This window comes from Eulemur rufifrons, chromosome 30, assembly GCF_041146395.1.
Source record: "Eulemur rufifrons isolate Redbay chromosome 30, OSU_ERuf_1, whole genome shotgun sequence".
Lineage (NCBI taxonomy): Eukaryota > Metazoa > Chordata > Mammalia > Primates > Lemuridae > Eulemur > Eulemur rufifrons.
The window spans coordinates 62,452,058-62,471,342 of record NC_091012.1 but is presented as its reverse complement, the minus strand read 5'-3'; the positions used below and the strand labels follow the sequence as shown (position 1 = coordinate 62,471,342).

At 39.5% G+C, this 19,285-nt stretch overlaps 1 protein-coding gene across 2 annotated transcripts in view; it reads left to right on the top strand.

Annotated features, from left to right (window-relative positions):
• MID2 (midline 2) overlaps positions 1–19,285 on the top strand; it is a 92,853-nt gene that overhangs the window by 58,929 nt on the left and 14,639 nt on the right. For both annotated transcript variants that reach the window (XM_069463152.1, XM_069463151.1), the window contains 2 exons: positions 5,256–5,363; positions 6,755–6,903. In XM_069463152.1, the coding sequence (XP_069319253.1) occupies positions 5,256–5,363; positions 6,755–6,903 (257 nt within the window). The remainder of the gene's footprint in view (positions 1–5,255; positions 5,364–6,754; positions 6,904–19,285) is intronic.

Below are 19,285 nucleotides of genomic sequence, written 5' to 3'. Positions count from 1 at the left end.
CTCTAATCCTCTGATTGTCCTTCTCCATGGGCAAAATTAATTTTGTCTTCTCCATGTTCTCATAGAGCTTTCATTGTATTCTATTACTTGTTCTGCTATTCCTTAAATTATAATTAGTTGTATTCACACTGATCCTCTCCACTAGATTGTAAGTGCTTTGAAGGCAGAAGCCGAATCTTTTTCACCATTATATCCCACTCAGGGAACCTGGCATAGTTCCTTGTATATGGCAGGCACTCAATAAATGTTTGCTGAAACAAAAATTTCCCCAAATGATTTTTAGTGCTGGGATTTCAAATTCTTCTAGGTGGAAGGGGAAGATCTATTTGGGCAGATTTCAGGGAATAAACTAGGTTGGCATTAACTGTATAGAATGGAGGACACTGAGATGGAGAAGCCAGTGAGGAATTCTATTGCCATATAAATGCATTTCACTTGAGTCTGGGTATACAGGATCATCTATTGCTTCATACATATTGTCCCACTTGAACAGGAAATCTCAGTGCCCTCTGAACACCAGTGTAGTGGTCTAGAGGACTGATGTGAATGAGCTGAGGGTAAAGTGCAAGCGAGGAAGTTTCTTATGGGGGTGGGTTGGAAGGAAGGCTCATGAACTTTAAGCTCAGGAATAAAAGGCCTATAGAATGAGTATATGGGAGATTGCTCAAAAAACTATCAAATAAGCTCCTGAAAGAAGCTAAGGGTAAAAAGGTCTAGCCCACTTACACTTCAATGCAGAATAGAAACAATTGCCAAAATAACTTTTTGCAATTTCTTAAATCTTTGCAAGTTGGGGCTTTTGTGAACTCCCACTTATTTTTCCTTGTGATCCTTGTCAATGGCAGTAAAATCCTTCCAGTAGGGGACGTGGTGTGTTTGTATTAGGACGCAAAATTGGCGAAGACTAGGTCTTACTCTGCAGTTAATCTTTGGGCTGGGGAGTAGGAAAGAACTTCAGAAAATAGGGTAGGATGGGCATTTGGAAAAACATGTGTAAATCAAATTCTTTTCTGCCTTTGGGAAGAAAGTAAAAGAGCACAGAGCAAAGAGGACCTGGCGACTTACAAGGGAGCCTGTGTTGCTTAGTGCTTAGGCCTAGGAAGATTGAGGCTGAGACCCTTAGTCTTAAACATCGCAAACTGCCCTCCAAAAGCCTTTTTGGGGTGGGTGGATTTACACAAGTAGGTTGCCAAGATTGACCTAATGGTATTTTCAAGGAGGATAGATTTTTTTTTCCACTGACATAAAGCCATTTAGTCAAACCCACTAACCCAAAATGAAAAGCGAAGGTCAAATAAAGAGCTGAGATCTTTTACAAACCAACCAACCAGCCAAGGACGCTTATCAAGATAACCCCAGTTATTTTCAACTAAGCGTTAATAAGCAAGTGAAATATCTCACTGTATTTTTCAAGCAAATCTACAAACAAAATACAAGGGCTTTCAAGTGCCTTCCAAGCAATTTGTTTTATTCACCTTATGAGGACAGTTTTTCCCTGAGGTATTTTGTGTTCAGAAAACACTTAAGGACCCTGCTCTTTTAGGCTGCTTCTTGACATGGAAAGATTTTAATGTCACTGCTTTACCTTTAGTTTGGGATTTTTGCCTCTTCAGCCAACTTTCCACTCTACTAGTTGTGCCTGGTTGTTTTATCTCCCCTGATGTGACTGTCCAAAAAAACCCTTCCCACCCTAGCTCCCTCATTTCACCTTATATTTTTTCTCTATAAAATACATTCACTGGAATATATTTTCTAATGTTTGCCATTCTTGGTTTGATCTTTTACTTTACTAAATCAATCAGTAAATGTTTCTCAAGTGTTTGTTGTGTGTAAGGCTTTGTGCCAGTTATAATGAGAGGAACAGAGTAGCATAAAACCTTTCCTCAAGGAGCTTACTGTCTAATTGAAGATTTTTGAGCAAGGGAGTGCCTCTCATATTTGATCTTTCCTTTCTGTTCCTGTTATCCTTCTTGGATGGGCCTTTTTCACATCACCATAGCCTCCTAAATCGTTCTCAAGTTTACGATTACCTCCCATTAAATCAATCCTGCTTCGCCTTCTTTAAAAAATAGTTAACTATGGTCATTCTCCCACCACCTTACCTTTCCTCCTCTCAAAAATATTTTTCAAAGATACCATATTACCTAAAGAAAAAAGTTCAATCTCATTTGCTTTGTTTGAAATTTCACTTCTTCCCACCTTTTAAATGTAAGTCTTATTTCATCTTTAAGGTTTAATCCAAATCCCATTCCATTCATGCATCTTTCTTCTACTTCCCCACCAAGAATGATCCTCCTTTTCAATTTATGTAAATTATAATCTACATCACTTATTTGGTATTTAATTTATGCTATCTTGACTTTTTTTTTATATATGTATGTGGCTCTTCCCCATCCAGATTGCAAATTTATTGAGGGCAAGGCCTTAGTTAGCTAAATGCATTGCACACAAAAGATGCTTAATATGTGTTTGATGATGAAGATGGTGATAATTTTTCCTGGCTTCAGGGTAGAGGGAGGATTATGAGGATGGGTGGCAAAGGATAGCTTGTGGAGGTAGGGAGAAGATTAATTAAGGATGCCTTTACAATAATAGTCCAAAGGGGTGATAAGGGCCTTAACCTATTGGTTCCTTGGCTCAGAGCCACACTATATTGCCAAAAGAACTTTAGCGAAGCCAGATCTGGGGGGAAGTTGATAAGTTTGTTTTTAGATGTACTGAGTTTAGGGTAACTTGAGTAACCAAGTGGACATGTCTAACAAGCAGTAAAAGATATCTTTCTGCCATTCAATTCAATCCAACAAACATTTACAAATATCTACTATATGCCATTTCACTATGCTAGAGATAGATATAGTCAAATAAGACACAGTCCTTGGCCTCTAGAACTCATGTTCAAGTGGGGAAGACAGACTAAAAAATTTACGACCTAAGGTAGCAAATGGTATCATTGAACTATATATAAAGTGCAATAGCAGTAGAAGTAGGGGACCAATTGCTTGTGTCCAAGCAGGTAAGAAAAAATTACAGAATTGATGATCTTTGAGCAGGGCCTTGAAAGATAAGTAAGGATCTGTTCAATAAACACATGCAGAAATGACTTTCCAAATAAAAGATTAGTCTCAGGCAAAGGCACAGGACATGAAAGTGCATGACATTCTTGGGGAACAACAAGGAGTCTGAAGTGACTAAGGAGAAAGGGATGACAGAATAGCGATGGATGATTCAACAGAGATAATTGTCAGAAATTGAAGACAGGGATGCTGTTACACTCAACTGGAGAGGCAGTATGTATAATGGTTAAAGGTCTGGACTCTACTTCCTGGGTCTAAATCCCATCTCTACCACTCACTAGCTATGCACCCTTGAGCAAGTCACTTTATCTCTCTCTCTGCTCAGGTTTCCTCATCTGTCAAATGGAAATAATGGTACCTACCTCATAGGGTTATTTTGAAGATTGAGAGAGCTAATATATGTAAACCGATTAGAGCAATGCCTGGCATATAGTGAGAGTTATGTAAAGGTTAGTCCAAGGACTAAATTACAAGAAACAAGGTACTACCCCATCGTGTACTATACCAGCAGCTGCTTAAAAGAGAAACTATAAATAGAGTCTAAGTTTGCAGATACTCTAACAAGGACCCAGGGAGAACTAGATGATTTTCTGTATTCTTCAATGAGTGGGAGTTTCTTGAGATGCTAAGATATCTGCCTTGGAATAGTAGATCCAATTTAGGGAAAGGGAGAGGAGTCTGAGAAAAAAAAGTAGAATGGCCAGAGTGGGAATGAGTAAGGAGAACCTTCCATGTGGCATTTCCCCTAGAAGGTAGAAATAAAGCAAAATAAGGCTATCACTCACCAACAGATGTATTTTTTTTTTCAGTTAAGTAAGAAACAGAAAATTAGCCAGCAGGAAGCTTAGAGGATGAGAGAAGAGGTAGCAGGGTCCAGTGACAAGTATTTTGCTGGGGTTGAAGAATGTAGAGGAATCCTCTGAGAAGGGATAGCAATTGGAAATGCAGCCCTACCTTGCTAATGAAGCCCCTTAAGTTTTGATGCTCTCAAGTAACCCATTGTCTATTCCTCAGCCTTCTAGAGCTCTGCTCGAGTGATCCTTGAATAGACTCTTGGAATGATTGTGCTTCCCTGTGTGACTGCTCTGTGTGCTACTGAAGTGGAACTGAACCTCATCCGCCCACCCAGCCAGCCCAGGGGTTTCACTTGACAGGACTCGGTTTGAAATCTGGTTTTACCACTTTTTAGCTGTGTGGGGTTTTTTTTTTTTTTGAGCAAGTCACTAAAATTCTCTGAACCTTAGTTTCCTCATCTGTGAAATGGGAATAAAAATGATTCCTATATTCTAAAGTTGTTATGATAATTACATGAAATAATTTATCGATGAAGTGCTTGGCAAGTTAAGTGCTTAAAAAGATGTTAGTTTTTAACCCCCTTCCATTCTCTTAATGTTTGGGCAGCCCGAAGATCTCCCTCTACTGTCATTTTAGCTCCTCCTGGGGGCTCTGTACCATCTAGTGTCAATAGTAATAGAGATGGGAAGAAGGAGAAATCAGTCTATGGAAAGATGATGAAAATGGTGGCTTTTTTTTCTCTAACCCTGACTTTGCAGTAGAGATATTCTGGTGTAGCCAGTATCCCAAAATAGGAAAGGTATTCAGATACTGGACAGCCCAAGGTGAGAAATATCCACTAAAATATGATGACAAGTATGTGAAAAAATATCTGCACATTAATATATTTAATGTGAAAATATGTCTGTGCATTCATATATTGAATAATTAGAAGAGAACAAGGAAAACTGAAATCATTTTTGTTAGCATAGTAGAAATATGTTGTTGTAATGTTATCTTAATGTTATTGTGCCTGTGGAGGGGGATCTTCTTTTCTTGACATACATAAATCTCCTTACCCTCTTTCCGAAAGAACAGCAGGAGGACAGGGTGCTGGAGTAAAGGGAATTGCACAGTGGGAATAACATGCCCCCATCTCATCTGTCCTTCTGCCCAGCCTTCCATTAACCATCATGATCTACCAGAGGCCCGGAGATCTTCCTATCTGTGGTGCTTCAATGCCCTTGCATCATTAATATCATCATCTCTACCCTTCTTCTAGGAGTGGATCTTATGAGGGAGGTATGGAAGAAGTTGTGCATGCTTAGCTGTCAGTCCGAACCTTTTAGAGCCAGCAGGGGACAAAGGCAACAATCACTGTGTAATTACTCTGGACTTTCTTGGCAGGTGAATACTGCTATGCATGAGGCAAAACTTATGGAAGAATGTGACGAGTTGGTAGAGATCATCCAGCAGAGGAAGCAAATGATTGCTGTCAAAATCAAAGAGACAAAGGTAAAGCACAGCACTTCAGTGAGGCGAAGAAAGAGTAGAATTTACAAATGTCAAAGTTTGATCCAGATGGTTTCATTTGAACTTGGATCATGAAAGCAAGAAGAAATGAGGTTGTAGGGAGAGAGACAATGAAAAAGCAATGTTCTATTGCTATGAATCCAGTAAAAATGTGGGCCATACTGGGATGTTGGAAATGGTCTGTGTCTTGACTTGGTTAGTAATTACATTGGTGTATGTGTATGCAAAAATTCATTGAGTTGTACGCTTAAGATTTGGGTGCTTTACTGTGTATAAGTCAATGCAAAATGAAAGAAAAAAAACTAATGTTTGAAACATGGGCCAGGATCATGAATGCCAGTATGGGGACTTTGGGCTTAATCTGAGAGGTGTTGAGAAGCCATTTTAGTTTCTTATGAAGGAAAATGACTGACGGATATGGCAGAGGTATGTAGGGTCGATCAGAATGGGATGATTCCAAAGTCAGGAAAGCAAGTTATGAGACTTACAGAATGATTCTTGGTATGAGCTGATGAAGACTTAAACAAGAGTGGTGGGAGCACAAATGGAAGGGAAGAAGGCATTGCTAGAAAGGAAATGATAGGAATCCTTGACTTACTAGATTAAAAACATGAGAGAGAGAGAGGAGTCAGTGAAGAATCCTAGGTTTCTTCTAGCCTGGGAACTGAAGAATCATGGTTAGGAAGGTCAAGTGTGAGCCTCCATGCAGCTATATGGTTTTAGGCTTATTGGCGTACCAATCAGTGTTAATGGTTATAAGCTCATGCTATGTGTATAATGTAAGAAATTTTGAGAGCCTGGAGTGATGACCCGTACTTTATGCCATGCTGGGTGGTTCCAGCTTACCCAGGAACTGAAGTTTTCAAGAACACAGATTTGTGAACACACAGGTATGTGTAAAAAATGCTTGGAGAAATATATACATAGAAATGTAGATACTCATAAAGAAAAAGGTACTTTTTATTAAACATATATGTGAAAATATATTGACAGTAAAATGTAAACAGTGGTCATCTCTGTGTAGTACCATTTCTTTTTATACTTTTTATTTTCTCAATTTTCTATAATGAGCATGCATTGCTTTTACAACCAGAAAAATTAATGTTATCAATACAAAGAGGAGGTAGATAAACCAGAGGATATGACAGTTGCAGCATAAGTGAGCAAGCTGCAGACGGGAGAAGGGAGGGGTTGGCAAGAGAGACATGGCAGGTAGGGTGAGAAGGTGAGTGGTTAATACAAGAAACATGGGATATTAATAAGCCTTATTTGTAGAATCACAGCAGCATATCTCATTCATGTTGGTTTTTTATTGTTTTTAATTAAGCACTGCATATTTTATCTTATTTTTTTCTTTTACTAATTTCTTTAAGGTTATGAAACTGAGAAAGTTGGCACAGCAGGTTGCTAATTGCCGCCAGTGTCTTGAACGGTCAACAGTCCTCATCAACCAAGCTGAGCATATCCTGAAAGAAAATGACCAGGCACGGTTTCTACAGTCTGCAAAAAATATCGCTGAGAGGTGAGTTCCTTACATTCTTTTGAAATGCGTGTTCTTGTGAAAAAGGGCCAGCCTGAAGTTACTTAATTCTGTTTAGGCATATATATGTAGCAGCTGCCACCTGAAGATTTTATCAGCTAAGTAGTTATTGAACTTCAGTGGTAAATTGCCCTGTGGACGTCAGGGCTCTTTTCTTTGACTCTGTAGCCCCACCGCCATGGTTTTTTGTTTGTTTGTTTGTTTTTTAAAGAGACAGGGGCTTTCTCTGTCACCTAGGCTGGAGTGCAGTGGTGTGATCATAGCTTACTGCAACCTCAAACGCCTCGGCTCAAGAGATCCTCTTGCCTCAGTCTCCCAAGTAGCTGGGACTACAGGTGCATGCCACCATGCCCAGCTAATTTTTTCTATTTTTAGTAGAGATGGGGTCTTGCACCTTCTCAGGCTGGTCTTGAACTCCTGACCTCAAACAGTCCTGCCTTGGTCTCCCAGAGTGCTAGGATTACAGGCACGCCCAGCCCTTAAGGCTTTTATTTAATCACTCACCCTTTTGAAAATTGATGAAAGTCGTGAACCTTCCAGAGGAAAAAAAAATGCATTTTACATATATATACAGAATTTTGCATACAATTTTGGGGGACTCATGGACCCTTTAAAACCCTTCTATAACCATTGGCAAAAAAATCCATGGTCTGAAACATTGTTCAGTATAGTTACCAAGGCTTCAAGCGGCTACAGTGGCTCATTAGGCCAGATTTGATCTTATATCTCCCTCTCATCCGTTGAAGAGCTTGGCTCCAGGCTCACGGTATTCCTCCTATTGCCCCTGCCATCATTCTGGATGACTGCAGTAGCACGCACACGGCTGACCCACCTAATGCTCTAGCCATCTAGCCTCCTTGACATCTCCTCCTCCAGTGCCTTTCACCTCTGCTCCATCTCATCCACCCACTGCCATGGACCACATGCTGAACCTCAGAATTGCAGTGAAATCATAAATTAAAATATCCCATTTTCTAACTATAATCTCTATACTTAGAACTCTTTTTTCTTCAAATACATCTACTCTTCAACTTCACTGGGACCTCTAAGTCCTGACTACTGTACTTTCTTCCTACCTACCAGCTACCTCCTGTCTGATTTCTTACTTCAGTTTTTCTCTTTTTAATATCCCTAATTTCCTTGGAAAATGTCCTTACCCCGTTGTCTTTCTATTGCACCAACATGATAAAATCCCAACCGTGAATCAGTCCCGCTATTCCCACCTTTTCCATGTATATATTTGAGTTGCAGAGCCCTGCTGGCAAAAATCATGTAATCAAAGAGGTTGGTACTGCTGCAGCAGAAATTTATGGCTTCTAATCTCACCTGGGCTCTCAGTACTGACCTGAAATCCTTCTGTGTTGCTTTGGTCAGCTTTCTTTTTGACTTGTTCTCTATAATGGATATTTCAAATCTTTTGTACTTACCTCTCAGAATTCCAACCCTGCCACCTTCCTGCTTATGCTCAGCAAATGCCCTCTCGCTTTATGAAGAATAGTAGGTGTGAATGATAAATATCTCAACTTCTCATATCAAACTGCTGGGCATATATACGTTCACGTCCATCCTCTTTTCTTCTGGTTATAATGGAAGAGATGTCCCTTCATTTGTGCTTTGCTCACATGCCCTCTTTTTTCCATACCTTCAATTTTCCCCCTCCTTAGTTGACTTCACTTCCACTTTTAAACCCACTCATTTCTCTACTACCTCAAAACAAAGCAAATCTACAACTTTTTTTTTTTTACCTTATACCCCCTCTAGCTATCACCCTATCCCTTTCCTTCCCTTCAGAGAAAACTTTTTGAAAGACTTTCCATTTTCTCACCCCTAATTTACTCTCAAGTATTTACAATTTATTTATATCAAAGGGATACCTCGAATATAGTTAGAAAGTAAAATACTGCTACAAGTCATATTGCAATAAATGCCAATCTCTTCATCCTCAGTTTCTGCTCTCTGATAATAATATTAATAATATTGAGCACTTACTTTGCACTGACATTATTCTAAGCCTTGATAAGGTTTTTTTTTTTATTTCATCTTATTATGGGGGATACAGAATTTCAGGTTACATACGTTGCCCATGTACCACCTGTCCCCCCAAGTCAAAGCTCCAGGTGTGTCCGTTCCCCAGACAGTGTGCATTGCACTCATCATGTAGATATATAGCCATCCCCTCCTCACCGCCCCCCCCACCCCCGTCAGCACCTTCAAGCATGACCATTCCCCAAACGGTGCGCAATGCACTCATTGTGTAGGCATACACCCATCCCCTCCCCCCACCCCCCACCTCAGTCTGATATCCGATTGGTATCGTTCCCAGATGTGAATTTAGGTGATGATCAGGGAAACCAATTTTCTGGTGAGTACATGTGATGCTTGTTTTTCCATTCTTGGGATACTTCACTTAGTAGAATTGGTTCCAACTCTCTCCAGGAGAACCATAGAGATGTCGTATCTTCGTTATTTCTTATAGCTGAGTAATATTCCATGGTATACATATACCACAGCTTACTAATCCATTCATGTATTGATGGGCATTTGGGTTGTTTCCACATCTTTGCAATTGTGAATTGTGCTGCTATAAACATTCGGGTACATGTGTCTTTGTTATAGAATGACCTTTTTTCCTTTGGGTATATGCCCAATAATGGGATTGCTGGATTGAATGGTAGGTCTACTTGAATCTCTTTAAGATATCTCCATAACGCTTTCCACAGGGGTTGCACTAGTTTGCAGTCCCACCAGCAGTGTATGAGTGTTCCTGTCTCTCCACATCCATGCCAACATGTGTTGTTTTGGGACTTTTTGATAAAGGCCATTCTCACTGGAGTTAAGTGATATCTCATTGTGGTTTTGATTTGCATTTCTCTGATGATTAGGGATGTTGAGCATTTTTTCATATGTTTGTTAGCCATTCTTATATCTTCTTTTGAGACATTTCTATTCATGTCATTTGCCCACTTTTTGATAGGGTTGTTTGATTTTTTCTTGCTGATTTTCCTGAGTTCTAAATAGATTCTTGTTATCAGTCCTTTATCTGATGTGTAGTATGCAAAAATTTTTTCCCATTCTGTAGGTGGTCTGTTTATTCTCTGGACTGTTTCTTTGGCTGTGCAGAAGCTTTTTAATTTAATCAGGTCCCATTCATTTATTTTTGTTGTTGCTGTGATTGCCTTAGGGGTCTTCTTCATAAATTCTTTGCCTAGGCCAATGTCTGTAAGAGTCTTTCCTACATTTTCTTCTAGAATTCTAATCGTTTCACACCTAAGGTTTAAGTCTGTTTTCCACCGTGATTTGATTTTTGTGAGAGGTGAAAGCTGTGGGTCCTATTTCAGTCTTCTACATGTGGCTAACCAATTTTCCCAGCACCATTTATTGAATAGGGATTCTTGTCCCCAGAGTATTTTCTTGCCTGCTTTGTCAAAGATTAGGTGTCTATATAAGGATGGTTTTATATTTGGATTTTCTGTTGTGTTCCACTGGTCTGTGTCCCTGCACTTGTGCCAGTACCAGGCTGTTTTAAGAACCACAGCCTTGTAGTATAGTTTGAAGTCTGGCAAATTAATACCTCCCATTTTGTTTTTATTGCTTAAAATTGCTTTTGCTATACGGGGTCTTCTCTGTTTCCATACAAAGTGTATAATTATTTTCTCTACGTCTGTGAAAAATGATGTTGGTAGTTTAATAGGGATTGCATTGAATCTGTAGATCACTTTTGGTAGTGTAGACATTTTAACAATGTTGATTCTTCCGATCCACGAGCATGGTATAGTTTTCCACCTATTTGCAAGTTCTGCTATTTCTTTTCTCAGTGTTTCATAGTTTTCCTTATAGAGGTCCTTTACCTCTTAGTTAGATATATTCCTAGATATTTTATTTTCTTTGTTGCTATTTTGAAGGGTATTGAGTCTTTAATTTGGTGCTCCAATTGACTGTTATTGGCATATATAAATGCCTCTGATTTGTGTATATTGATTTTGTAACCCGAGACATTGCTATATTCATTAATCAATTCCAGGAGTCTCATGGTTGAATCCTGGGGGTTTTCCAGATATAACATCATATCATCAGCAAAAAGTGAGAGTTTGATCTCTTCTTTCCGTATTTGGACTCCCTTGATTCTGCTCTCTTGCCTGATAGCTCTCGCAAGGACTTCCAATACTATGTTGAAAAGTAATGGGGACAGTGGGCAGCCCTGTCTGGTTCCAGTTCTAAGTGGGAATGCTTTCAATTTTTCCCCATTCAGAATGATGTTGGCTGTGGGTTTGTCATATATCGCTTGTATCATTTTTAGGTAGGTTCCATCTATGCCTATTTTGTTAAGCGTTCTTATCATAAAAGGGTGTTGAATTTTGTCAAATGCTTTTTCTGCATCTATTGAGAAGATCATATGGTTTTTGTTTTTGCTTCTATTTATGTGGTGAATTACATTTATAGATTTACGTATGTTGAACCACCCCTGCATCTCGGGGATGAAGCCCACTTGGTCGTGGTGGATTATTTTTTTGATAATCACTTGGATTCGATTTGCTAGAATTTTATTGAGAATTTTTGCATCTATATTCATAAGAGAAATTGGTCTGTAGTTCTCTATTTTTGTTGCATCCTTTCCTGGTTTTGGTATCAATGTTATATTGGCTTGGTAGAACGTGTTGGGGAGAATTCCGTCCTTCTCAATATTGGAGAATAGTTTATGTAGGATGGGCACCAGTTCTTCTCTGTATGTATGGTAAAATTCGGGTGTGAACCCATCTGGACCAGGGCTTTTCTTTTTGTGAAGGTTTTTTATTGCTGTTTCGATTTCAGTTCTTGATATTGGTCTATTCAGATACTCTATTTCTTCCTGGTTGAGCCTGGGAAGGCTATGTGTTTCTAAAAATTTGTCCATTTCCTCCTCATTCTCCAGTTTGTGTGCATAAAGATTCTTGTAGAATTCATAGATGATATCGTGTATCTCTGTGGCATCGGTTGTGATTTCTCCTTTCATGTTCCTAATGGAGGTTATTAGAGATTTTTGTTTTGTGCTCTTGGTTAGTCTAGGCAGAGGTGTGTCTATTTTGTTTATTTTTTCAAAGAACCAACTTTTTGTTTTATTAATTTCCCTTATGGTTTCTTTGTTGTCCTTTTCATTTAATTCTGATTTGATCTTAGTAATTTCTCGCCTTCTGCTGGGTTTGGGGTCGTTCTCTTTTTCTTTCTCCAGCTCTTTGAGTCTATTCATTAAGTTGTCTATTTGCAAGTTTTCTGTCTTTTTGATATAGGCATTTATGGATATGAATTTTCCTCTCAGGACTGCTTTAGCTGTGTCCCATAGATTTTGATAAGTTGTATCTCCATTGTCATTTAATTCAAAGAAACTTTTGATTTCTGTCTTGATTTCTTCCTTTATAGAATAATTGTTCGGGAGAAAGTTGTTTAGCTTCCATGACTTTGAGTAGGAATGAGGGTTTCTGTTTGGGTTCATTGTTACTTTTATTCCACTGTGATCTGAGAAGATGCATGGTATAATTTCTATTTTTTTAAATTTTTTAAGACATGCTTTATGTCCTAGGATATGGTCAATCTTAGAGAATGTCCCATGAGCTGATGAGAAGAATGTATATTCTGTGGACTTTGGGTAGAATGTCTTGTAGATGTCAGTCAGGCCCATTTGTTCTAGCATTCTATTTAAGTCCATTATGTCTTTGTTTATTTTCTGTTTAGGGGATCTGTCCTGTACTGTCAGTGGGGTGTTAAAGTCTCCAGCTATTACAGTATTGTTATCTATCATTTGGTTCAGATCAAGTAGGGTTTGCTTTATGAATCTGGGTGCACCTAGGTTGGGTGCGTATATATTGAGTATAGTCATGTCGTCTTGTTGAATTGTGCCTTTAACCAGTATATAGTAACCATCTTTGTCTTTTATTACTTTTGTTGGTTTGAAAACTAAGTTATTGGAAATTAAGACTGCCACACCAGCTTTCTTTTGGCTACTGTTTGCTTGAAATATTGATTTCCATCCTTTTATTTTCAGTCTAAATGCATCTTTGCAGGTTAGGTGAGTTTCCTGAAGACAGCAGATACTTGGTTTATGTTTTTTTATCCTTTGGGCCAGTCTATGTCTCTTGAGCGGGGAATTCAAGCCATTCACATTTATTGAGAGAACTGATAAGTGGGACAGATTTCTGTTCAGCTTGTTGGGTAGAACTTCATTGCTATGTTTTCTCTCTTGAGCCATTGTGGTATCTGGAATTTGATCTTTAGCTCTTGAGTAGTTTTACATTCGTGGGTCTTTCTTGTGCTGATCCGTGTGTAACTCTCTTTTGAGTACTTCTTTGAGGGCTGGTCTTGTCTTGGTGAATTCCCTCAGCCTTTGTTTATCTGAGAATGTCTTAATTTCTCCTTCTTATAGAAAACTTAGCTTAGCTGGGTACAAGATTCTAGGCTGGGCATTATTCTGTTTCAGAAGAGTGAGAATGGGGCCCCAGCCTCTTCTTGCTTGTAAGGTTTCAGTTGAGAAATCTGGCGTAATTCTAATGGACTTTCCTTTGTATGTTACTTGTTTCTTTCTCCTTACAGCTCGAAGAAGGGACTCTTTAGTGGATATTTTGGTCAGCCTGATGACTATGTGGCGTGGTGTTTTCCTATTTGCTATGAATCTCCCAGGGGTCCTTTGAACTTCTTGAACCTGTATGTCTAGAGTTTTAGCAAGGCCTGGAAAAATTTTCCTCAATTATGTCTTCAAATAGCTTGTCCAACCCTTGCTTATTATCTTCTTCACCCTCAGGAATGCCAATAACTCTCACATTAGGTTTCTTCACATAATCCCACATTTCTTGAAGACTCTGATCATTTCTCTTATTTCTTTGTTCTGTCTCTGTGACTGACTTATTTAGTTGGAAACAGTTATCTTCAATCTCTGAGATTCTTTCCTCTGTTTGATCTATCCTGCTCTTGAGACTTTCCACAGTGTTTTGTAGCTCTCTGAGTAAATTCTTCATTTCTAGGAGTTCAGTTTGGTTTTTCTTCAATATTTCAATTTCTTTAGTGAATTTTTCTTCCAAATCCTGTATTTTTTTTTGTGGTTTCTTTGTGTTGGTTATCCATTGTTTCTTGTATATTATTCAGCTTGTTTATAATCCATAATTGAAATTCTTCCTGTAACATGTTGGTATTTTGAGTCTGGTTTGTGTCAAATGGTTGAGAGCTGGTATTTCTCTTTGGCGGTGAGATTTCCGTTTGATTCTTTGTGCTCCCCGTGTTTTTTCGCTGGGCCCTTCCCATCTAGATTTATCGTTGGATCTTTTCTTATAGTTTTAGTCTGGTTAACAGCACACTTTGTACTCTGTTCTTAGGCTGTGAAGCAGTCTAGGTATGTTGCTTCCTTTGTCAAGAGGGGGAGACTGTTGTGTATTGTTTAGAGTTTTTTCTACTTCAGTTGGGGGGCTGCTTCTGGTGGGTCCAGCCCTAGAGGATTGGAGTGATCCAAGACCGCTTTGGCGAGTTAAGGCACTGTGTTGTGGTCTTTCAGTAAGCAGGCAGGGTCCACACTAGTTGCATACAGAAATTCTCTCTGTTTGTTTGTTTGTTTATTTGTTTTTCCCCTTTGGTTCTTCCTCTATAGGGGTGGTTTCTGTCTGTTTCCGCAGGAAAGATACTACCTACAGGGAGTGGATGGTGCCCTCGCTTGCTCAGCGCCCCAGCTGCTGCAGCTCCCACAGGCAAAAGTCTGCCCTGGCCCAATGTCCCCAGGGAGCAGGCTCCACACTCTCACTTCTGGAGAAGTACTCAGTGTTTACACAAGGGCAGGGCCCCTATAGAGGGTCCGTGGACCAGGGGAGGGAGCCGCCCAGGGAGTCTCTTGGCACCCTATGGCTCCGCAGCCGCTAGGCTGTGGGCCCCAAGATGGTGACCACACGCCCGCAGATCGCCGACACTGGGGGTGACTGCTCAGGGTCCGGGAGGCACCAGAGCCGGGGGCCTGGCGATTTCCGAAGCCCACCGTGGCTCCCCAGCTAGAAGGCAAAAAGAGAGAAGGAAAAAAAAGGGGGGGCAATGCAGGGCAGGGCAGGGCAAGGCAAGGAAAAAAGGAAAAAAGAAAAGAAGAAAAAGAAAAAAAAGTTAAAAAACAAATAAAATAAATAAAATCTGTAGTTCAGCAATCCTTTGTTTTTTTTTACGCCTTAGCGCAGCTCTGTCCCTCCTGCCGAGCGAAGCCCCCGGCTGAGATTCCCCCAGGGTCCAAGCTGTTTTCCTGGAAATGTCTCCTGCCCACCGTGTTTATGTAGGTCCCACGCTCTTGGCGTGGGTTCAGAGAATAGTGGAGGGAGCCGCCAGGGAGCCACTCGGCACCTTATGGCTCCACAGCAGTTTCACTGTGGATTTCAAGATGGCGCCTGCGCGCCCGCAGAACACCAGCCCTGGAGGGGATTAATGTTCCGGTTCGGCAAACACCAGAGCCGGGGGCCTGGCGGGCAAAGACGCTCACCGGGGGTCACCAGCTGGAGAACCGCCTAAAAAAGAAGCAAGGAGATACAAAGAAATACGTTGTTCGGGGACCCTTTGCAGTTTTCCGCCTTGGCTTAGCTCCGTCTCTCCTCGCCCAGCGCGGTCTCGGCTGAGATCCCCCAGGGTCTAAGCTGTTTTCCCGAAAATGCCTCCTGTCTGCACAGCCCCACGTCTCCCTCGGTGATTCTGCACCGGCTTCAGGCAGGTCTCTAATTAGGTGGGTGTGGAGGTCAGTGGGGAGAACAAGCCGCTTTCCTAGGAGGCTGTCCCCGCCCCACTCCATGGTGAGGCGGGTACAGCTGTTCCGCACTCTGCTGTCTATTGTCCATCCCGCACTCTCTAGAATTTCGTGATCCTATTTCCTGTTCACCTCAGACTTTTCTTGCTCTGTGTGTCCCACGTTGATTCTCTGTGGATTCACACCGCTGTTCTTGTGGAGGAGCGGTCCTCTAGCGTTGTGGTAGGTCCGGATCCATGCCTTCCTCTCCGGGAGCACGAATCTAGGCATTCACCACCACTCCGCCATCACCTGAGTCGATATGAACTTTCTAACCATTTTTTTTTCCTCCACTTTCATATATGTCAACCATCTAGAAATTTTGTCAGTGCAAGCCCAAGCATTTTAGATCTAGAAAGGAGAGATCTGATTTTGAGCCCTGGTTTCACTTCTTCCTGGTTATACGATGTTCGCACTGATAAGTATTAACTCATTTAATCCTCACAAAAACCTTATGAAGTAGACGCTATTATTATCCCCACTTTACAAATGAGAGAACGATGCTCAGAGAGGTTAAGTGACTTGCCTATGATATCCAAATAGTAAGAGGCAGAGGCAGGATTCAAATATAGGGAGTCTACTGCCATAGTCTACACTTTTACAACAAAGCCAAGCAATTTCAACTCTTATTAGGTGTTTCTATTGGCACGACCTTTACGTTTTTAGATATCATCCTTACATTGCTATTTTTAATTTTTTTCAATTTTATACATTATCATTGACTTCTGCAAATTTGGAAATTTTTTCAGTCATTATTTCTTCAAATATTTTTTATGCCACCTCCTTCCTCTCTACTGGGGATTCTAATTACACGTGTATTAGACTGCTTGAAATTGTCCTATAGCTCACTGATGCTGTATTTTTTGGGGGGCCTTTTTTTCTCTGGGTGTTTCATTTTGGATAGTTTATATTGATATGTCTTCAAGTTCACTAACCTTTTCTTCTATGATGCCTAATCTGCCGTTAACCCCTTCAGTGTATTTTTTCATCTCAGATATTATAGTTTTCATCTCTAGAAGTTTTATTTGAGTCTTTTTTCATATCTTTCATATCTCTTAAGACATTCAGCCTTTCCTCTAGCTTTTTGAACAAATGGAATACATTTCCATTTGTAACTACAGTAACTGTTTTAATGTCCTTGCCTGCTAATTCCAACACCTATGTGAGATCTGGGTCAGTTTTGATTGATTGCTTTTTCTCCTCATTATGTATTTTCCAGATTCTTTGCATGTCTGGTAATTTTTGATTGGATGCCAGACTTTGTGAATTTCCTCTTAAGTGCTGTATATTTTTATATTCCTGTAAATATTCTTAAACTTTGTTCTGGGACACAGTTAAGTTACTTGAAAATAGCTTGATCCTTTCAAGTCTTGCTTTTAAGATTTGTTAGGTGGGATAAGAGCAGTGTTTAGTCTAGAGACAATTTTTCCTCACTATTGAGGCAAACTCCTTCTGAGTACTCTACCCAATGTCCCATGAATCATGAGATTTTTCAGTTTAGCTGGTAGGAACAAACACTATTCCTGGTCTTATATTGTTCCCTCCCTATATTGTTCCCAGGGAATGTTCCCTCTAATCTTTTTGGGTGGCTCTTTCCACAGTATTGAGTAGTTTCCTCACATGCATATGTTGATCAATATTTTGTTGAATTTTCCCCTTCAGAGAGGAAACCCTCTGAACGTCTCTAGAGTTCTCTCTGAAGCTTTTTCCTCTTTGCTCTAGTGAACTCCAGCCAACCTAGTTTCCCTGGATTCTCAGCTCTGTCCCTTTAATTTTAGGGAATTCATAAGACTCTGCCTGAATTTCCCCTTCCTATACCATTTTACTCCCTTAATTTTTTTGAACAAATTCTCTCATAGTTTCTTAAGAAAGAATACATTGTATTTAATGGGGTGTAAATTTTCAAGAACTTTTTGTCTAAAAAATATTTTTAATTTTCATACTTCATAGGTTAGAAATAAATTTCCCTTATAATTTTAAAGGCATGGCTCCATTGTCTCCTGATTCCAGTGTTGTGTTGAAAAGTTCACTGCCATTTTTATTCCTGATCTTTTGAATATGACCTATATTTTAAAATCTAGAAGCTTTTAAAAATTATTAGCATTTTTAATTGACAGATCATAATTGTATACATTAATGGGGTACACTGTGATGTTTTGCTATATGTATACAATGTGGACTGATTAAATCAAGCAAATTAGCATATCCATTAGCTCACTTAACATTTTTTTGTGGTGAGATATTTGAAATTTACTCTTAGCTATTTGGAAATATATAATATATTATGATTGAGTATAGTCACGTTGCTGCAAAATAATAGGTCTCAGAAATGTATTCCTCCTATCCAACTGAAACTTTATACTCTTTGACCAACAATTCCCCATTCCTCTTTCCCCCCCACCAGCCTCTGGTAACCACCATTCCATTCTCTACTTCTATGAGTTTGACTTTTAGATTCCACATATAAGTGAGATCATGTAGTATTTGTCTTTCCGTGCCTGGCTTATTTCAGTTAGCATCATGTCCTCCAGGTTCATTGGTGCTGTTGCAAATGACAAGATTTCCTTCCTTTTTAAGGCTGAATAATATTTCATTGTGTATATATACCACATTTTCTTTATCCATTCATCTGTTGATGGACACTTATATTGATCGTGGCTATTGTGAATAGTGCTGAAATGAACATAGAAGTGCAGATATCTCCTCAGCAAATTGATTTCAATTCTTTTGGGTTTATACTGAGAAGTGGGATTGCTGGATCATATATGGTAGTCCTATTTTTAGCTTTGTGAGGAACCCCATACCATTTGCCATAATGGCTATTATAATTTACATTCTCACCCACAGTATACAAGGGTTCCCCTTTTGTACATCCTTGCCAAGACTTGGTATCTTTCATTTTTTTGGTAATTGCCGTTAAAATCTAGAAGATCTTATCTTTAACCCTGTTTTTCTGAAATTTCACCAAGATCTGCCTTGGTTGTGAGTCTTTTATCATTTATCCGTGTTGGGCAGTGAGCCTTTCCAATCTGAAGACTAGTAACTTATAGTTCTGCGAAATTTTCTTGTATTATTCACTAATAATTTCCTCCCCTTTATTTTCTCTCTTCTCTCTTCCTGGGACTCTAGTCAAATATTGGACATCCTAGATTTTCCCTCTAATTTAAAAAATCTTTTGTTTTCTATTTTTCATGACCTTGTCTTCTCATTTTATATATATTTCCTTAATTTTTTGTTCAGTCCTTCTATTGGTATTTTAATTTCAGCATTCATATTTTTTATTTACAAGAGCTCATTCTTGACCTTTGTTTCTTTTTTAGCTTTCTGTTTTTGCTTTGTGGATACAAACGATTTGTTTTTCTTCTTGAGAGTGTTATTACTTTAAAAGTTTTCTTCTAAACCCTGCATTGTCTTTGTTTCCTCCAAGTTCCTTTTCTCTGTGTTTGTTTCAGTTGCTCTCTTTTCCTAAATATCTGGTAGGCTTTTCACTGTTTGTTTAAATATAAGCACTAAAAGATGACTGGGAGCTCTGAGTGGGTTGGGGGCATTTGGTGAACTTTGGTGACCTTTGCTATAGGATCCTAAGGCAGAATGCCA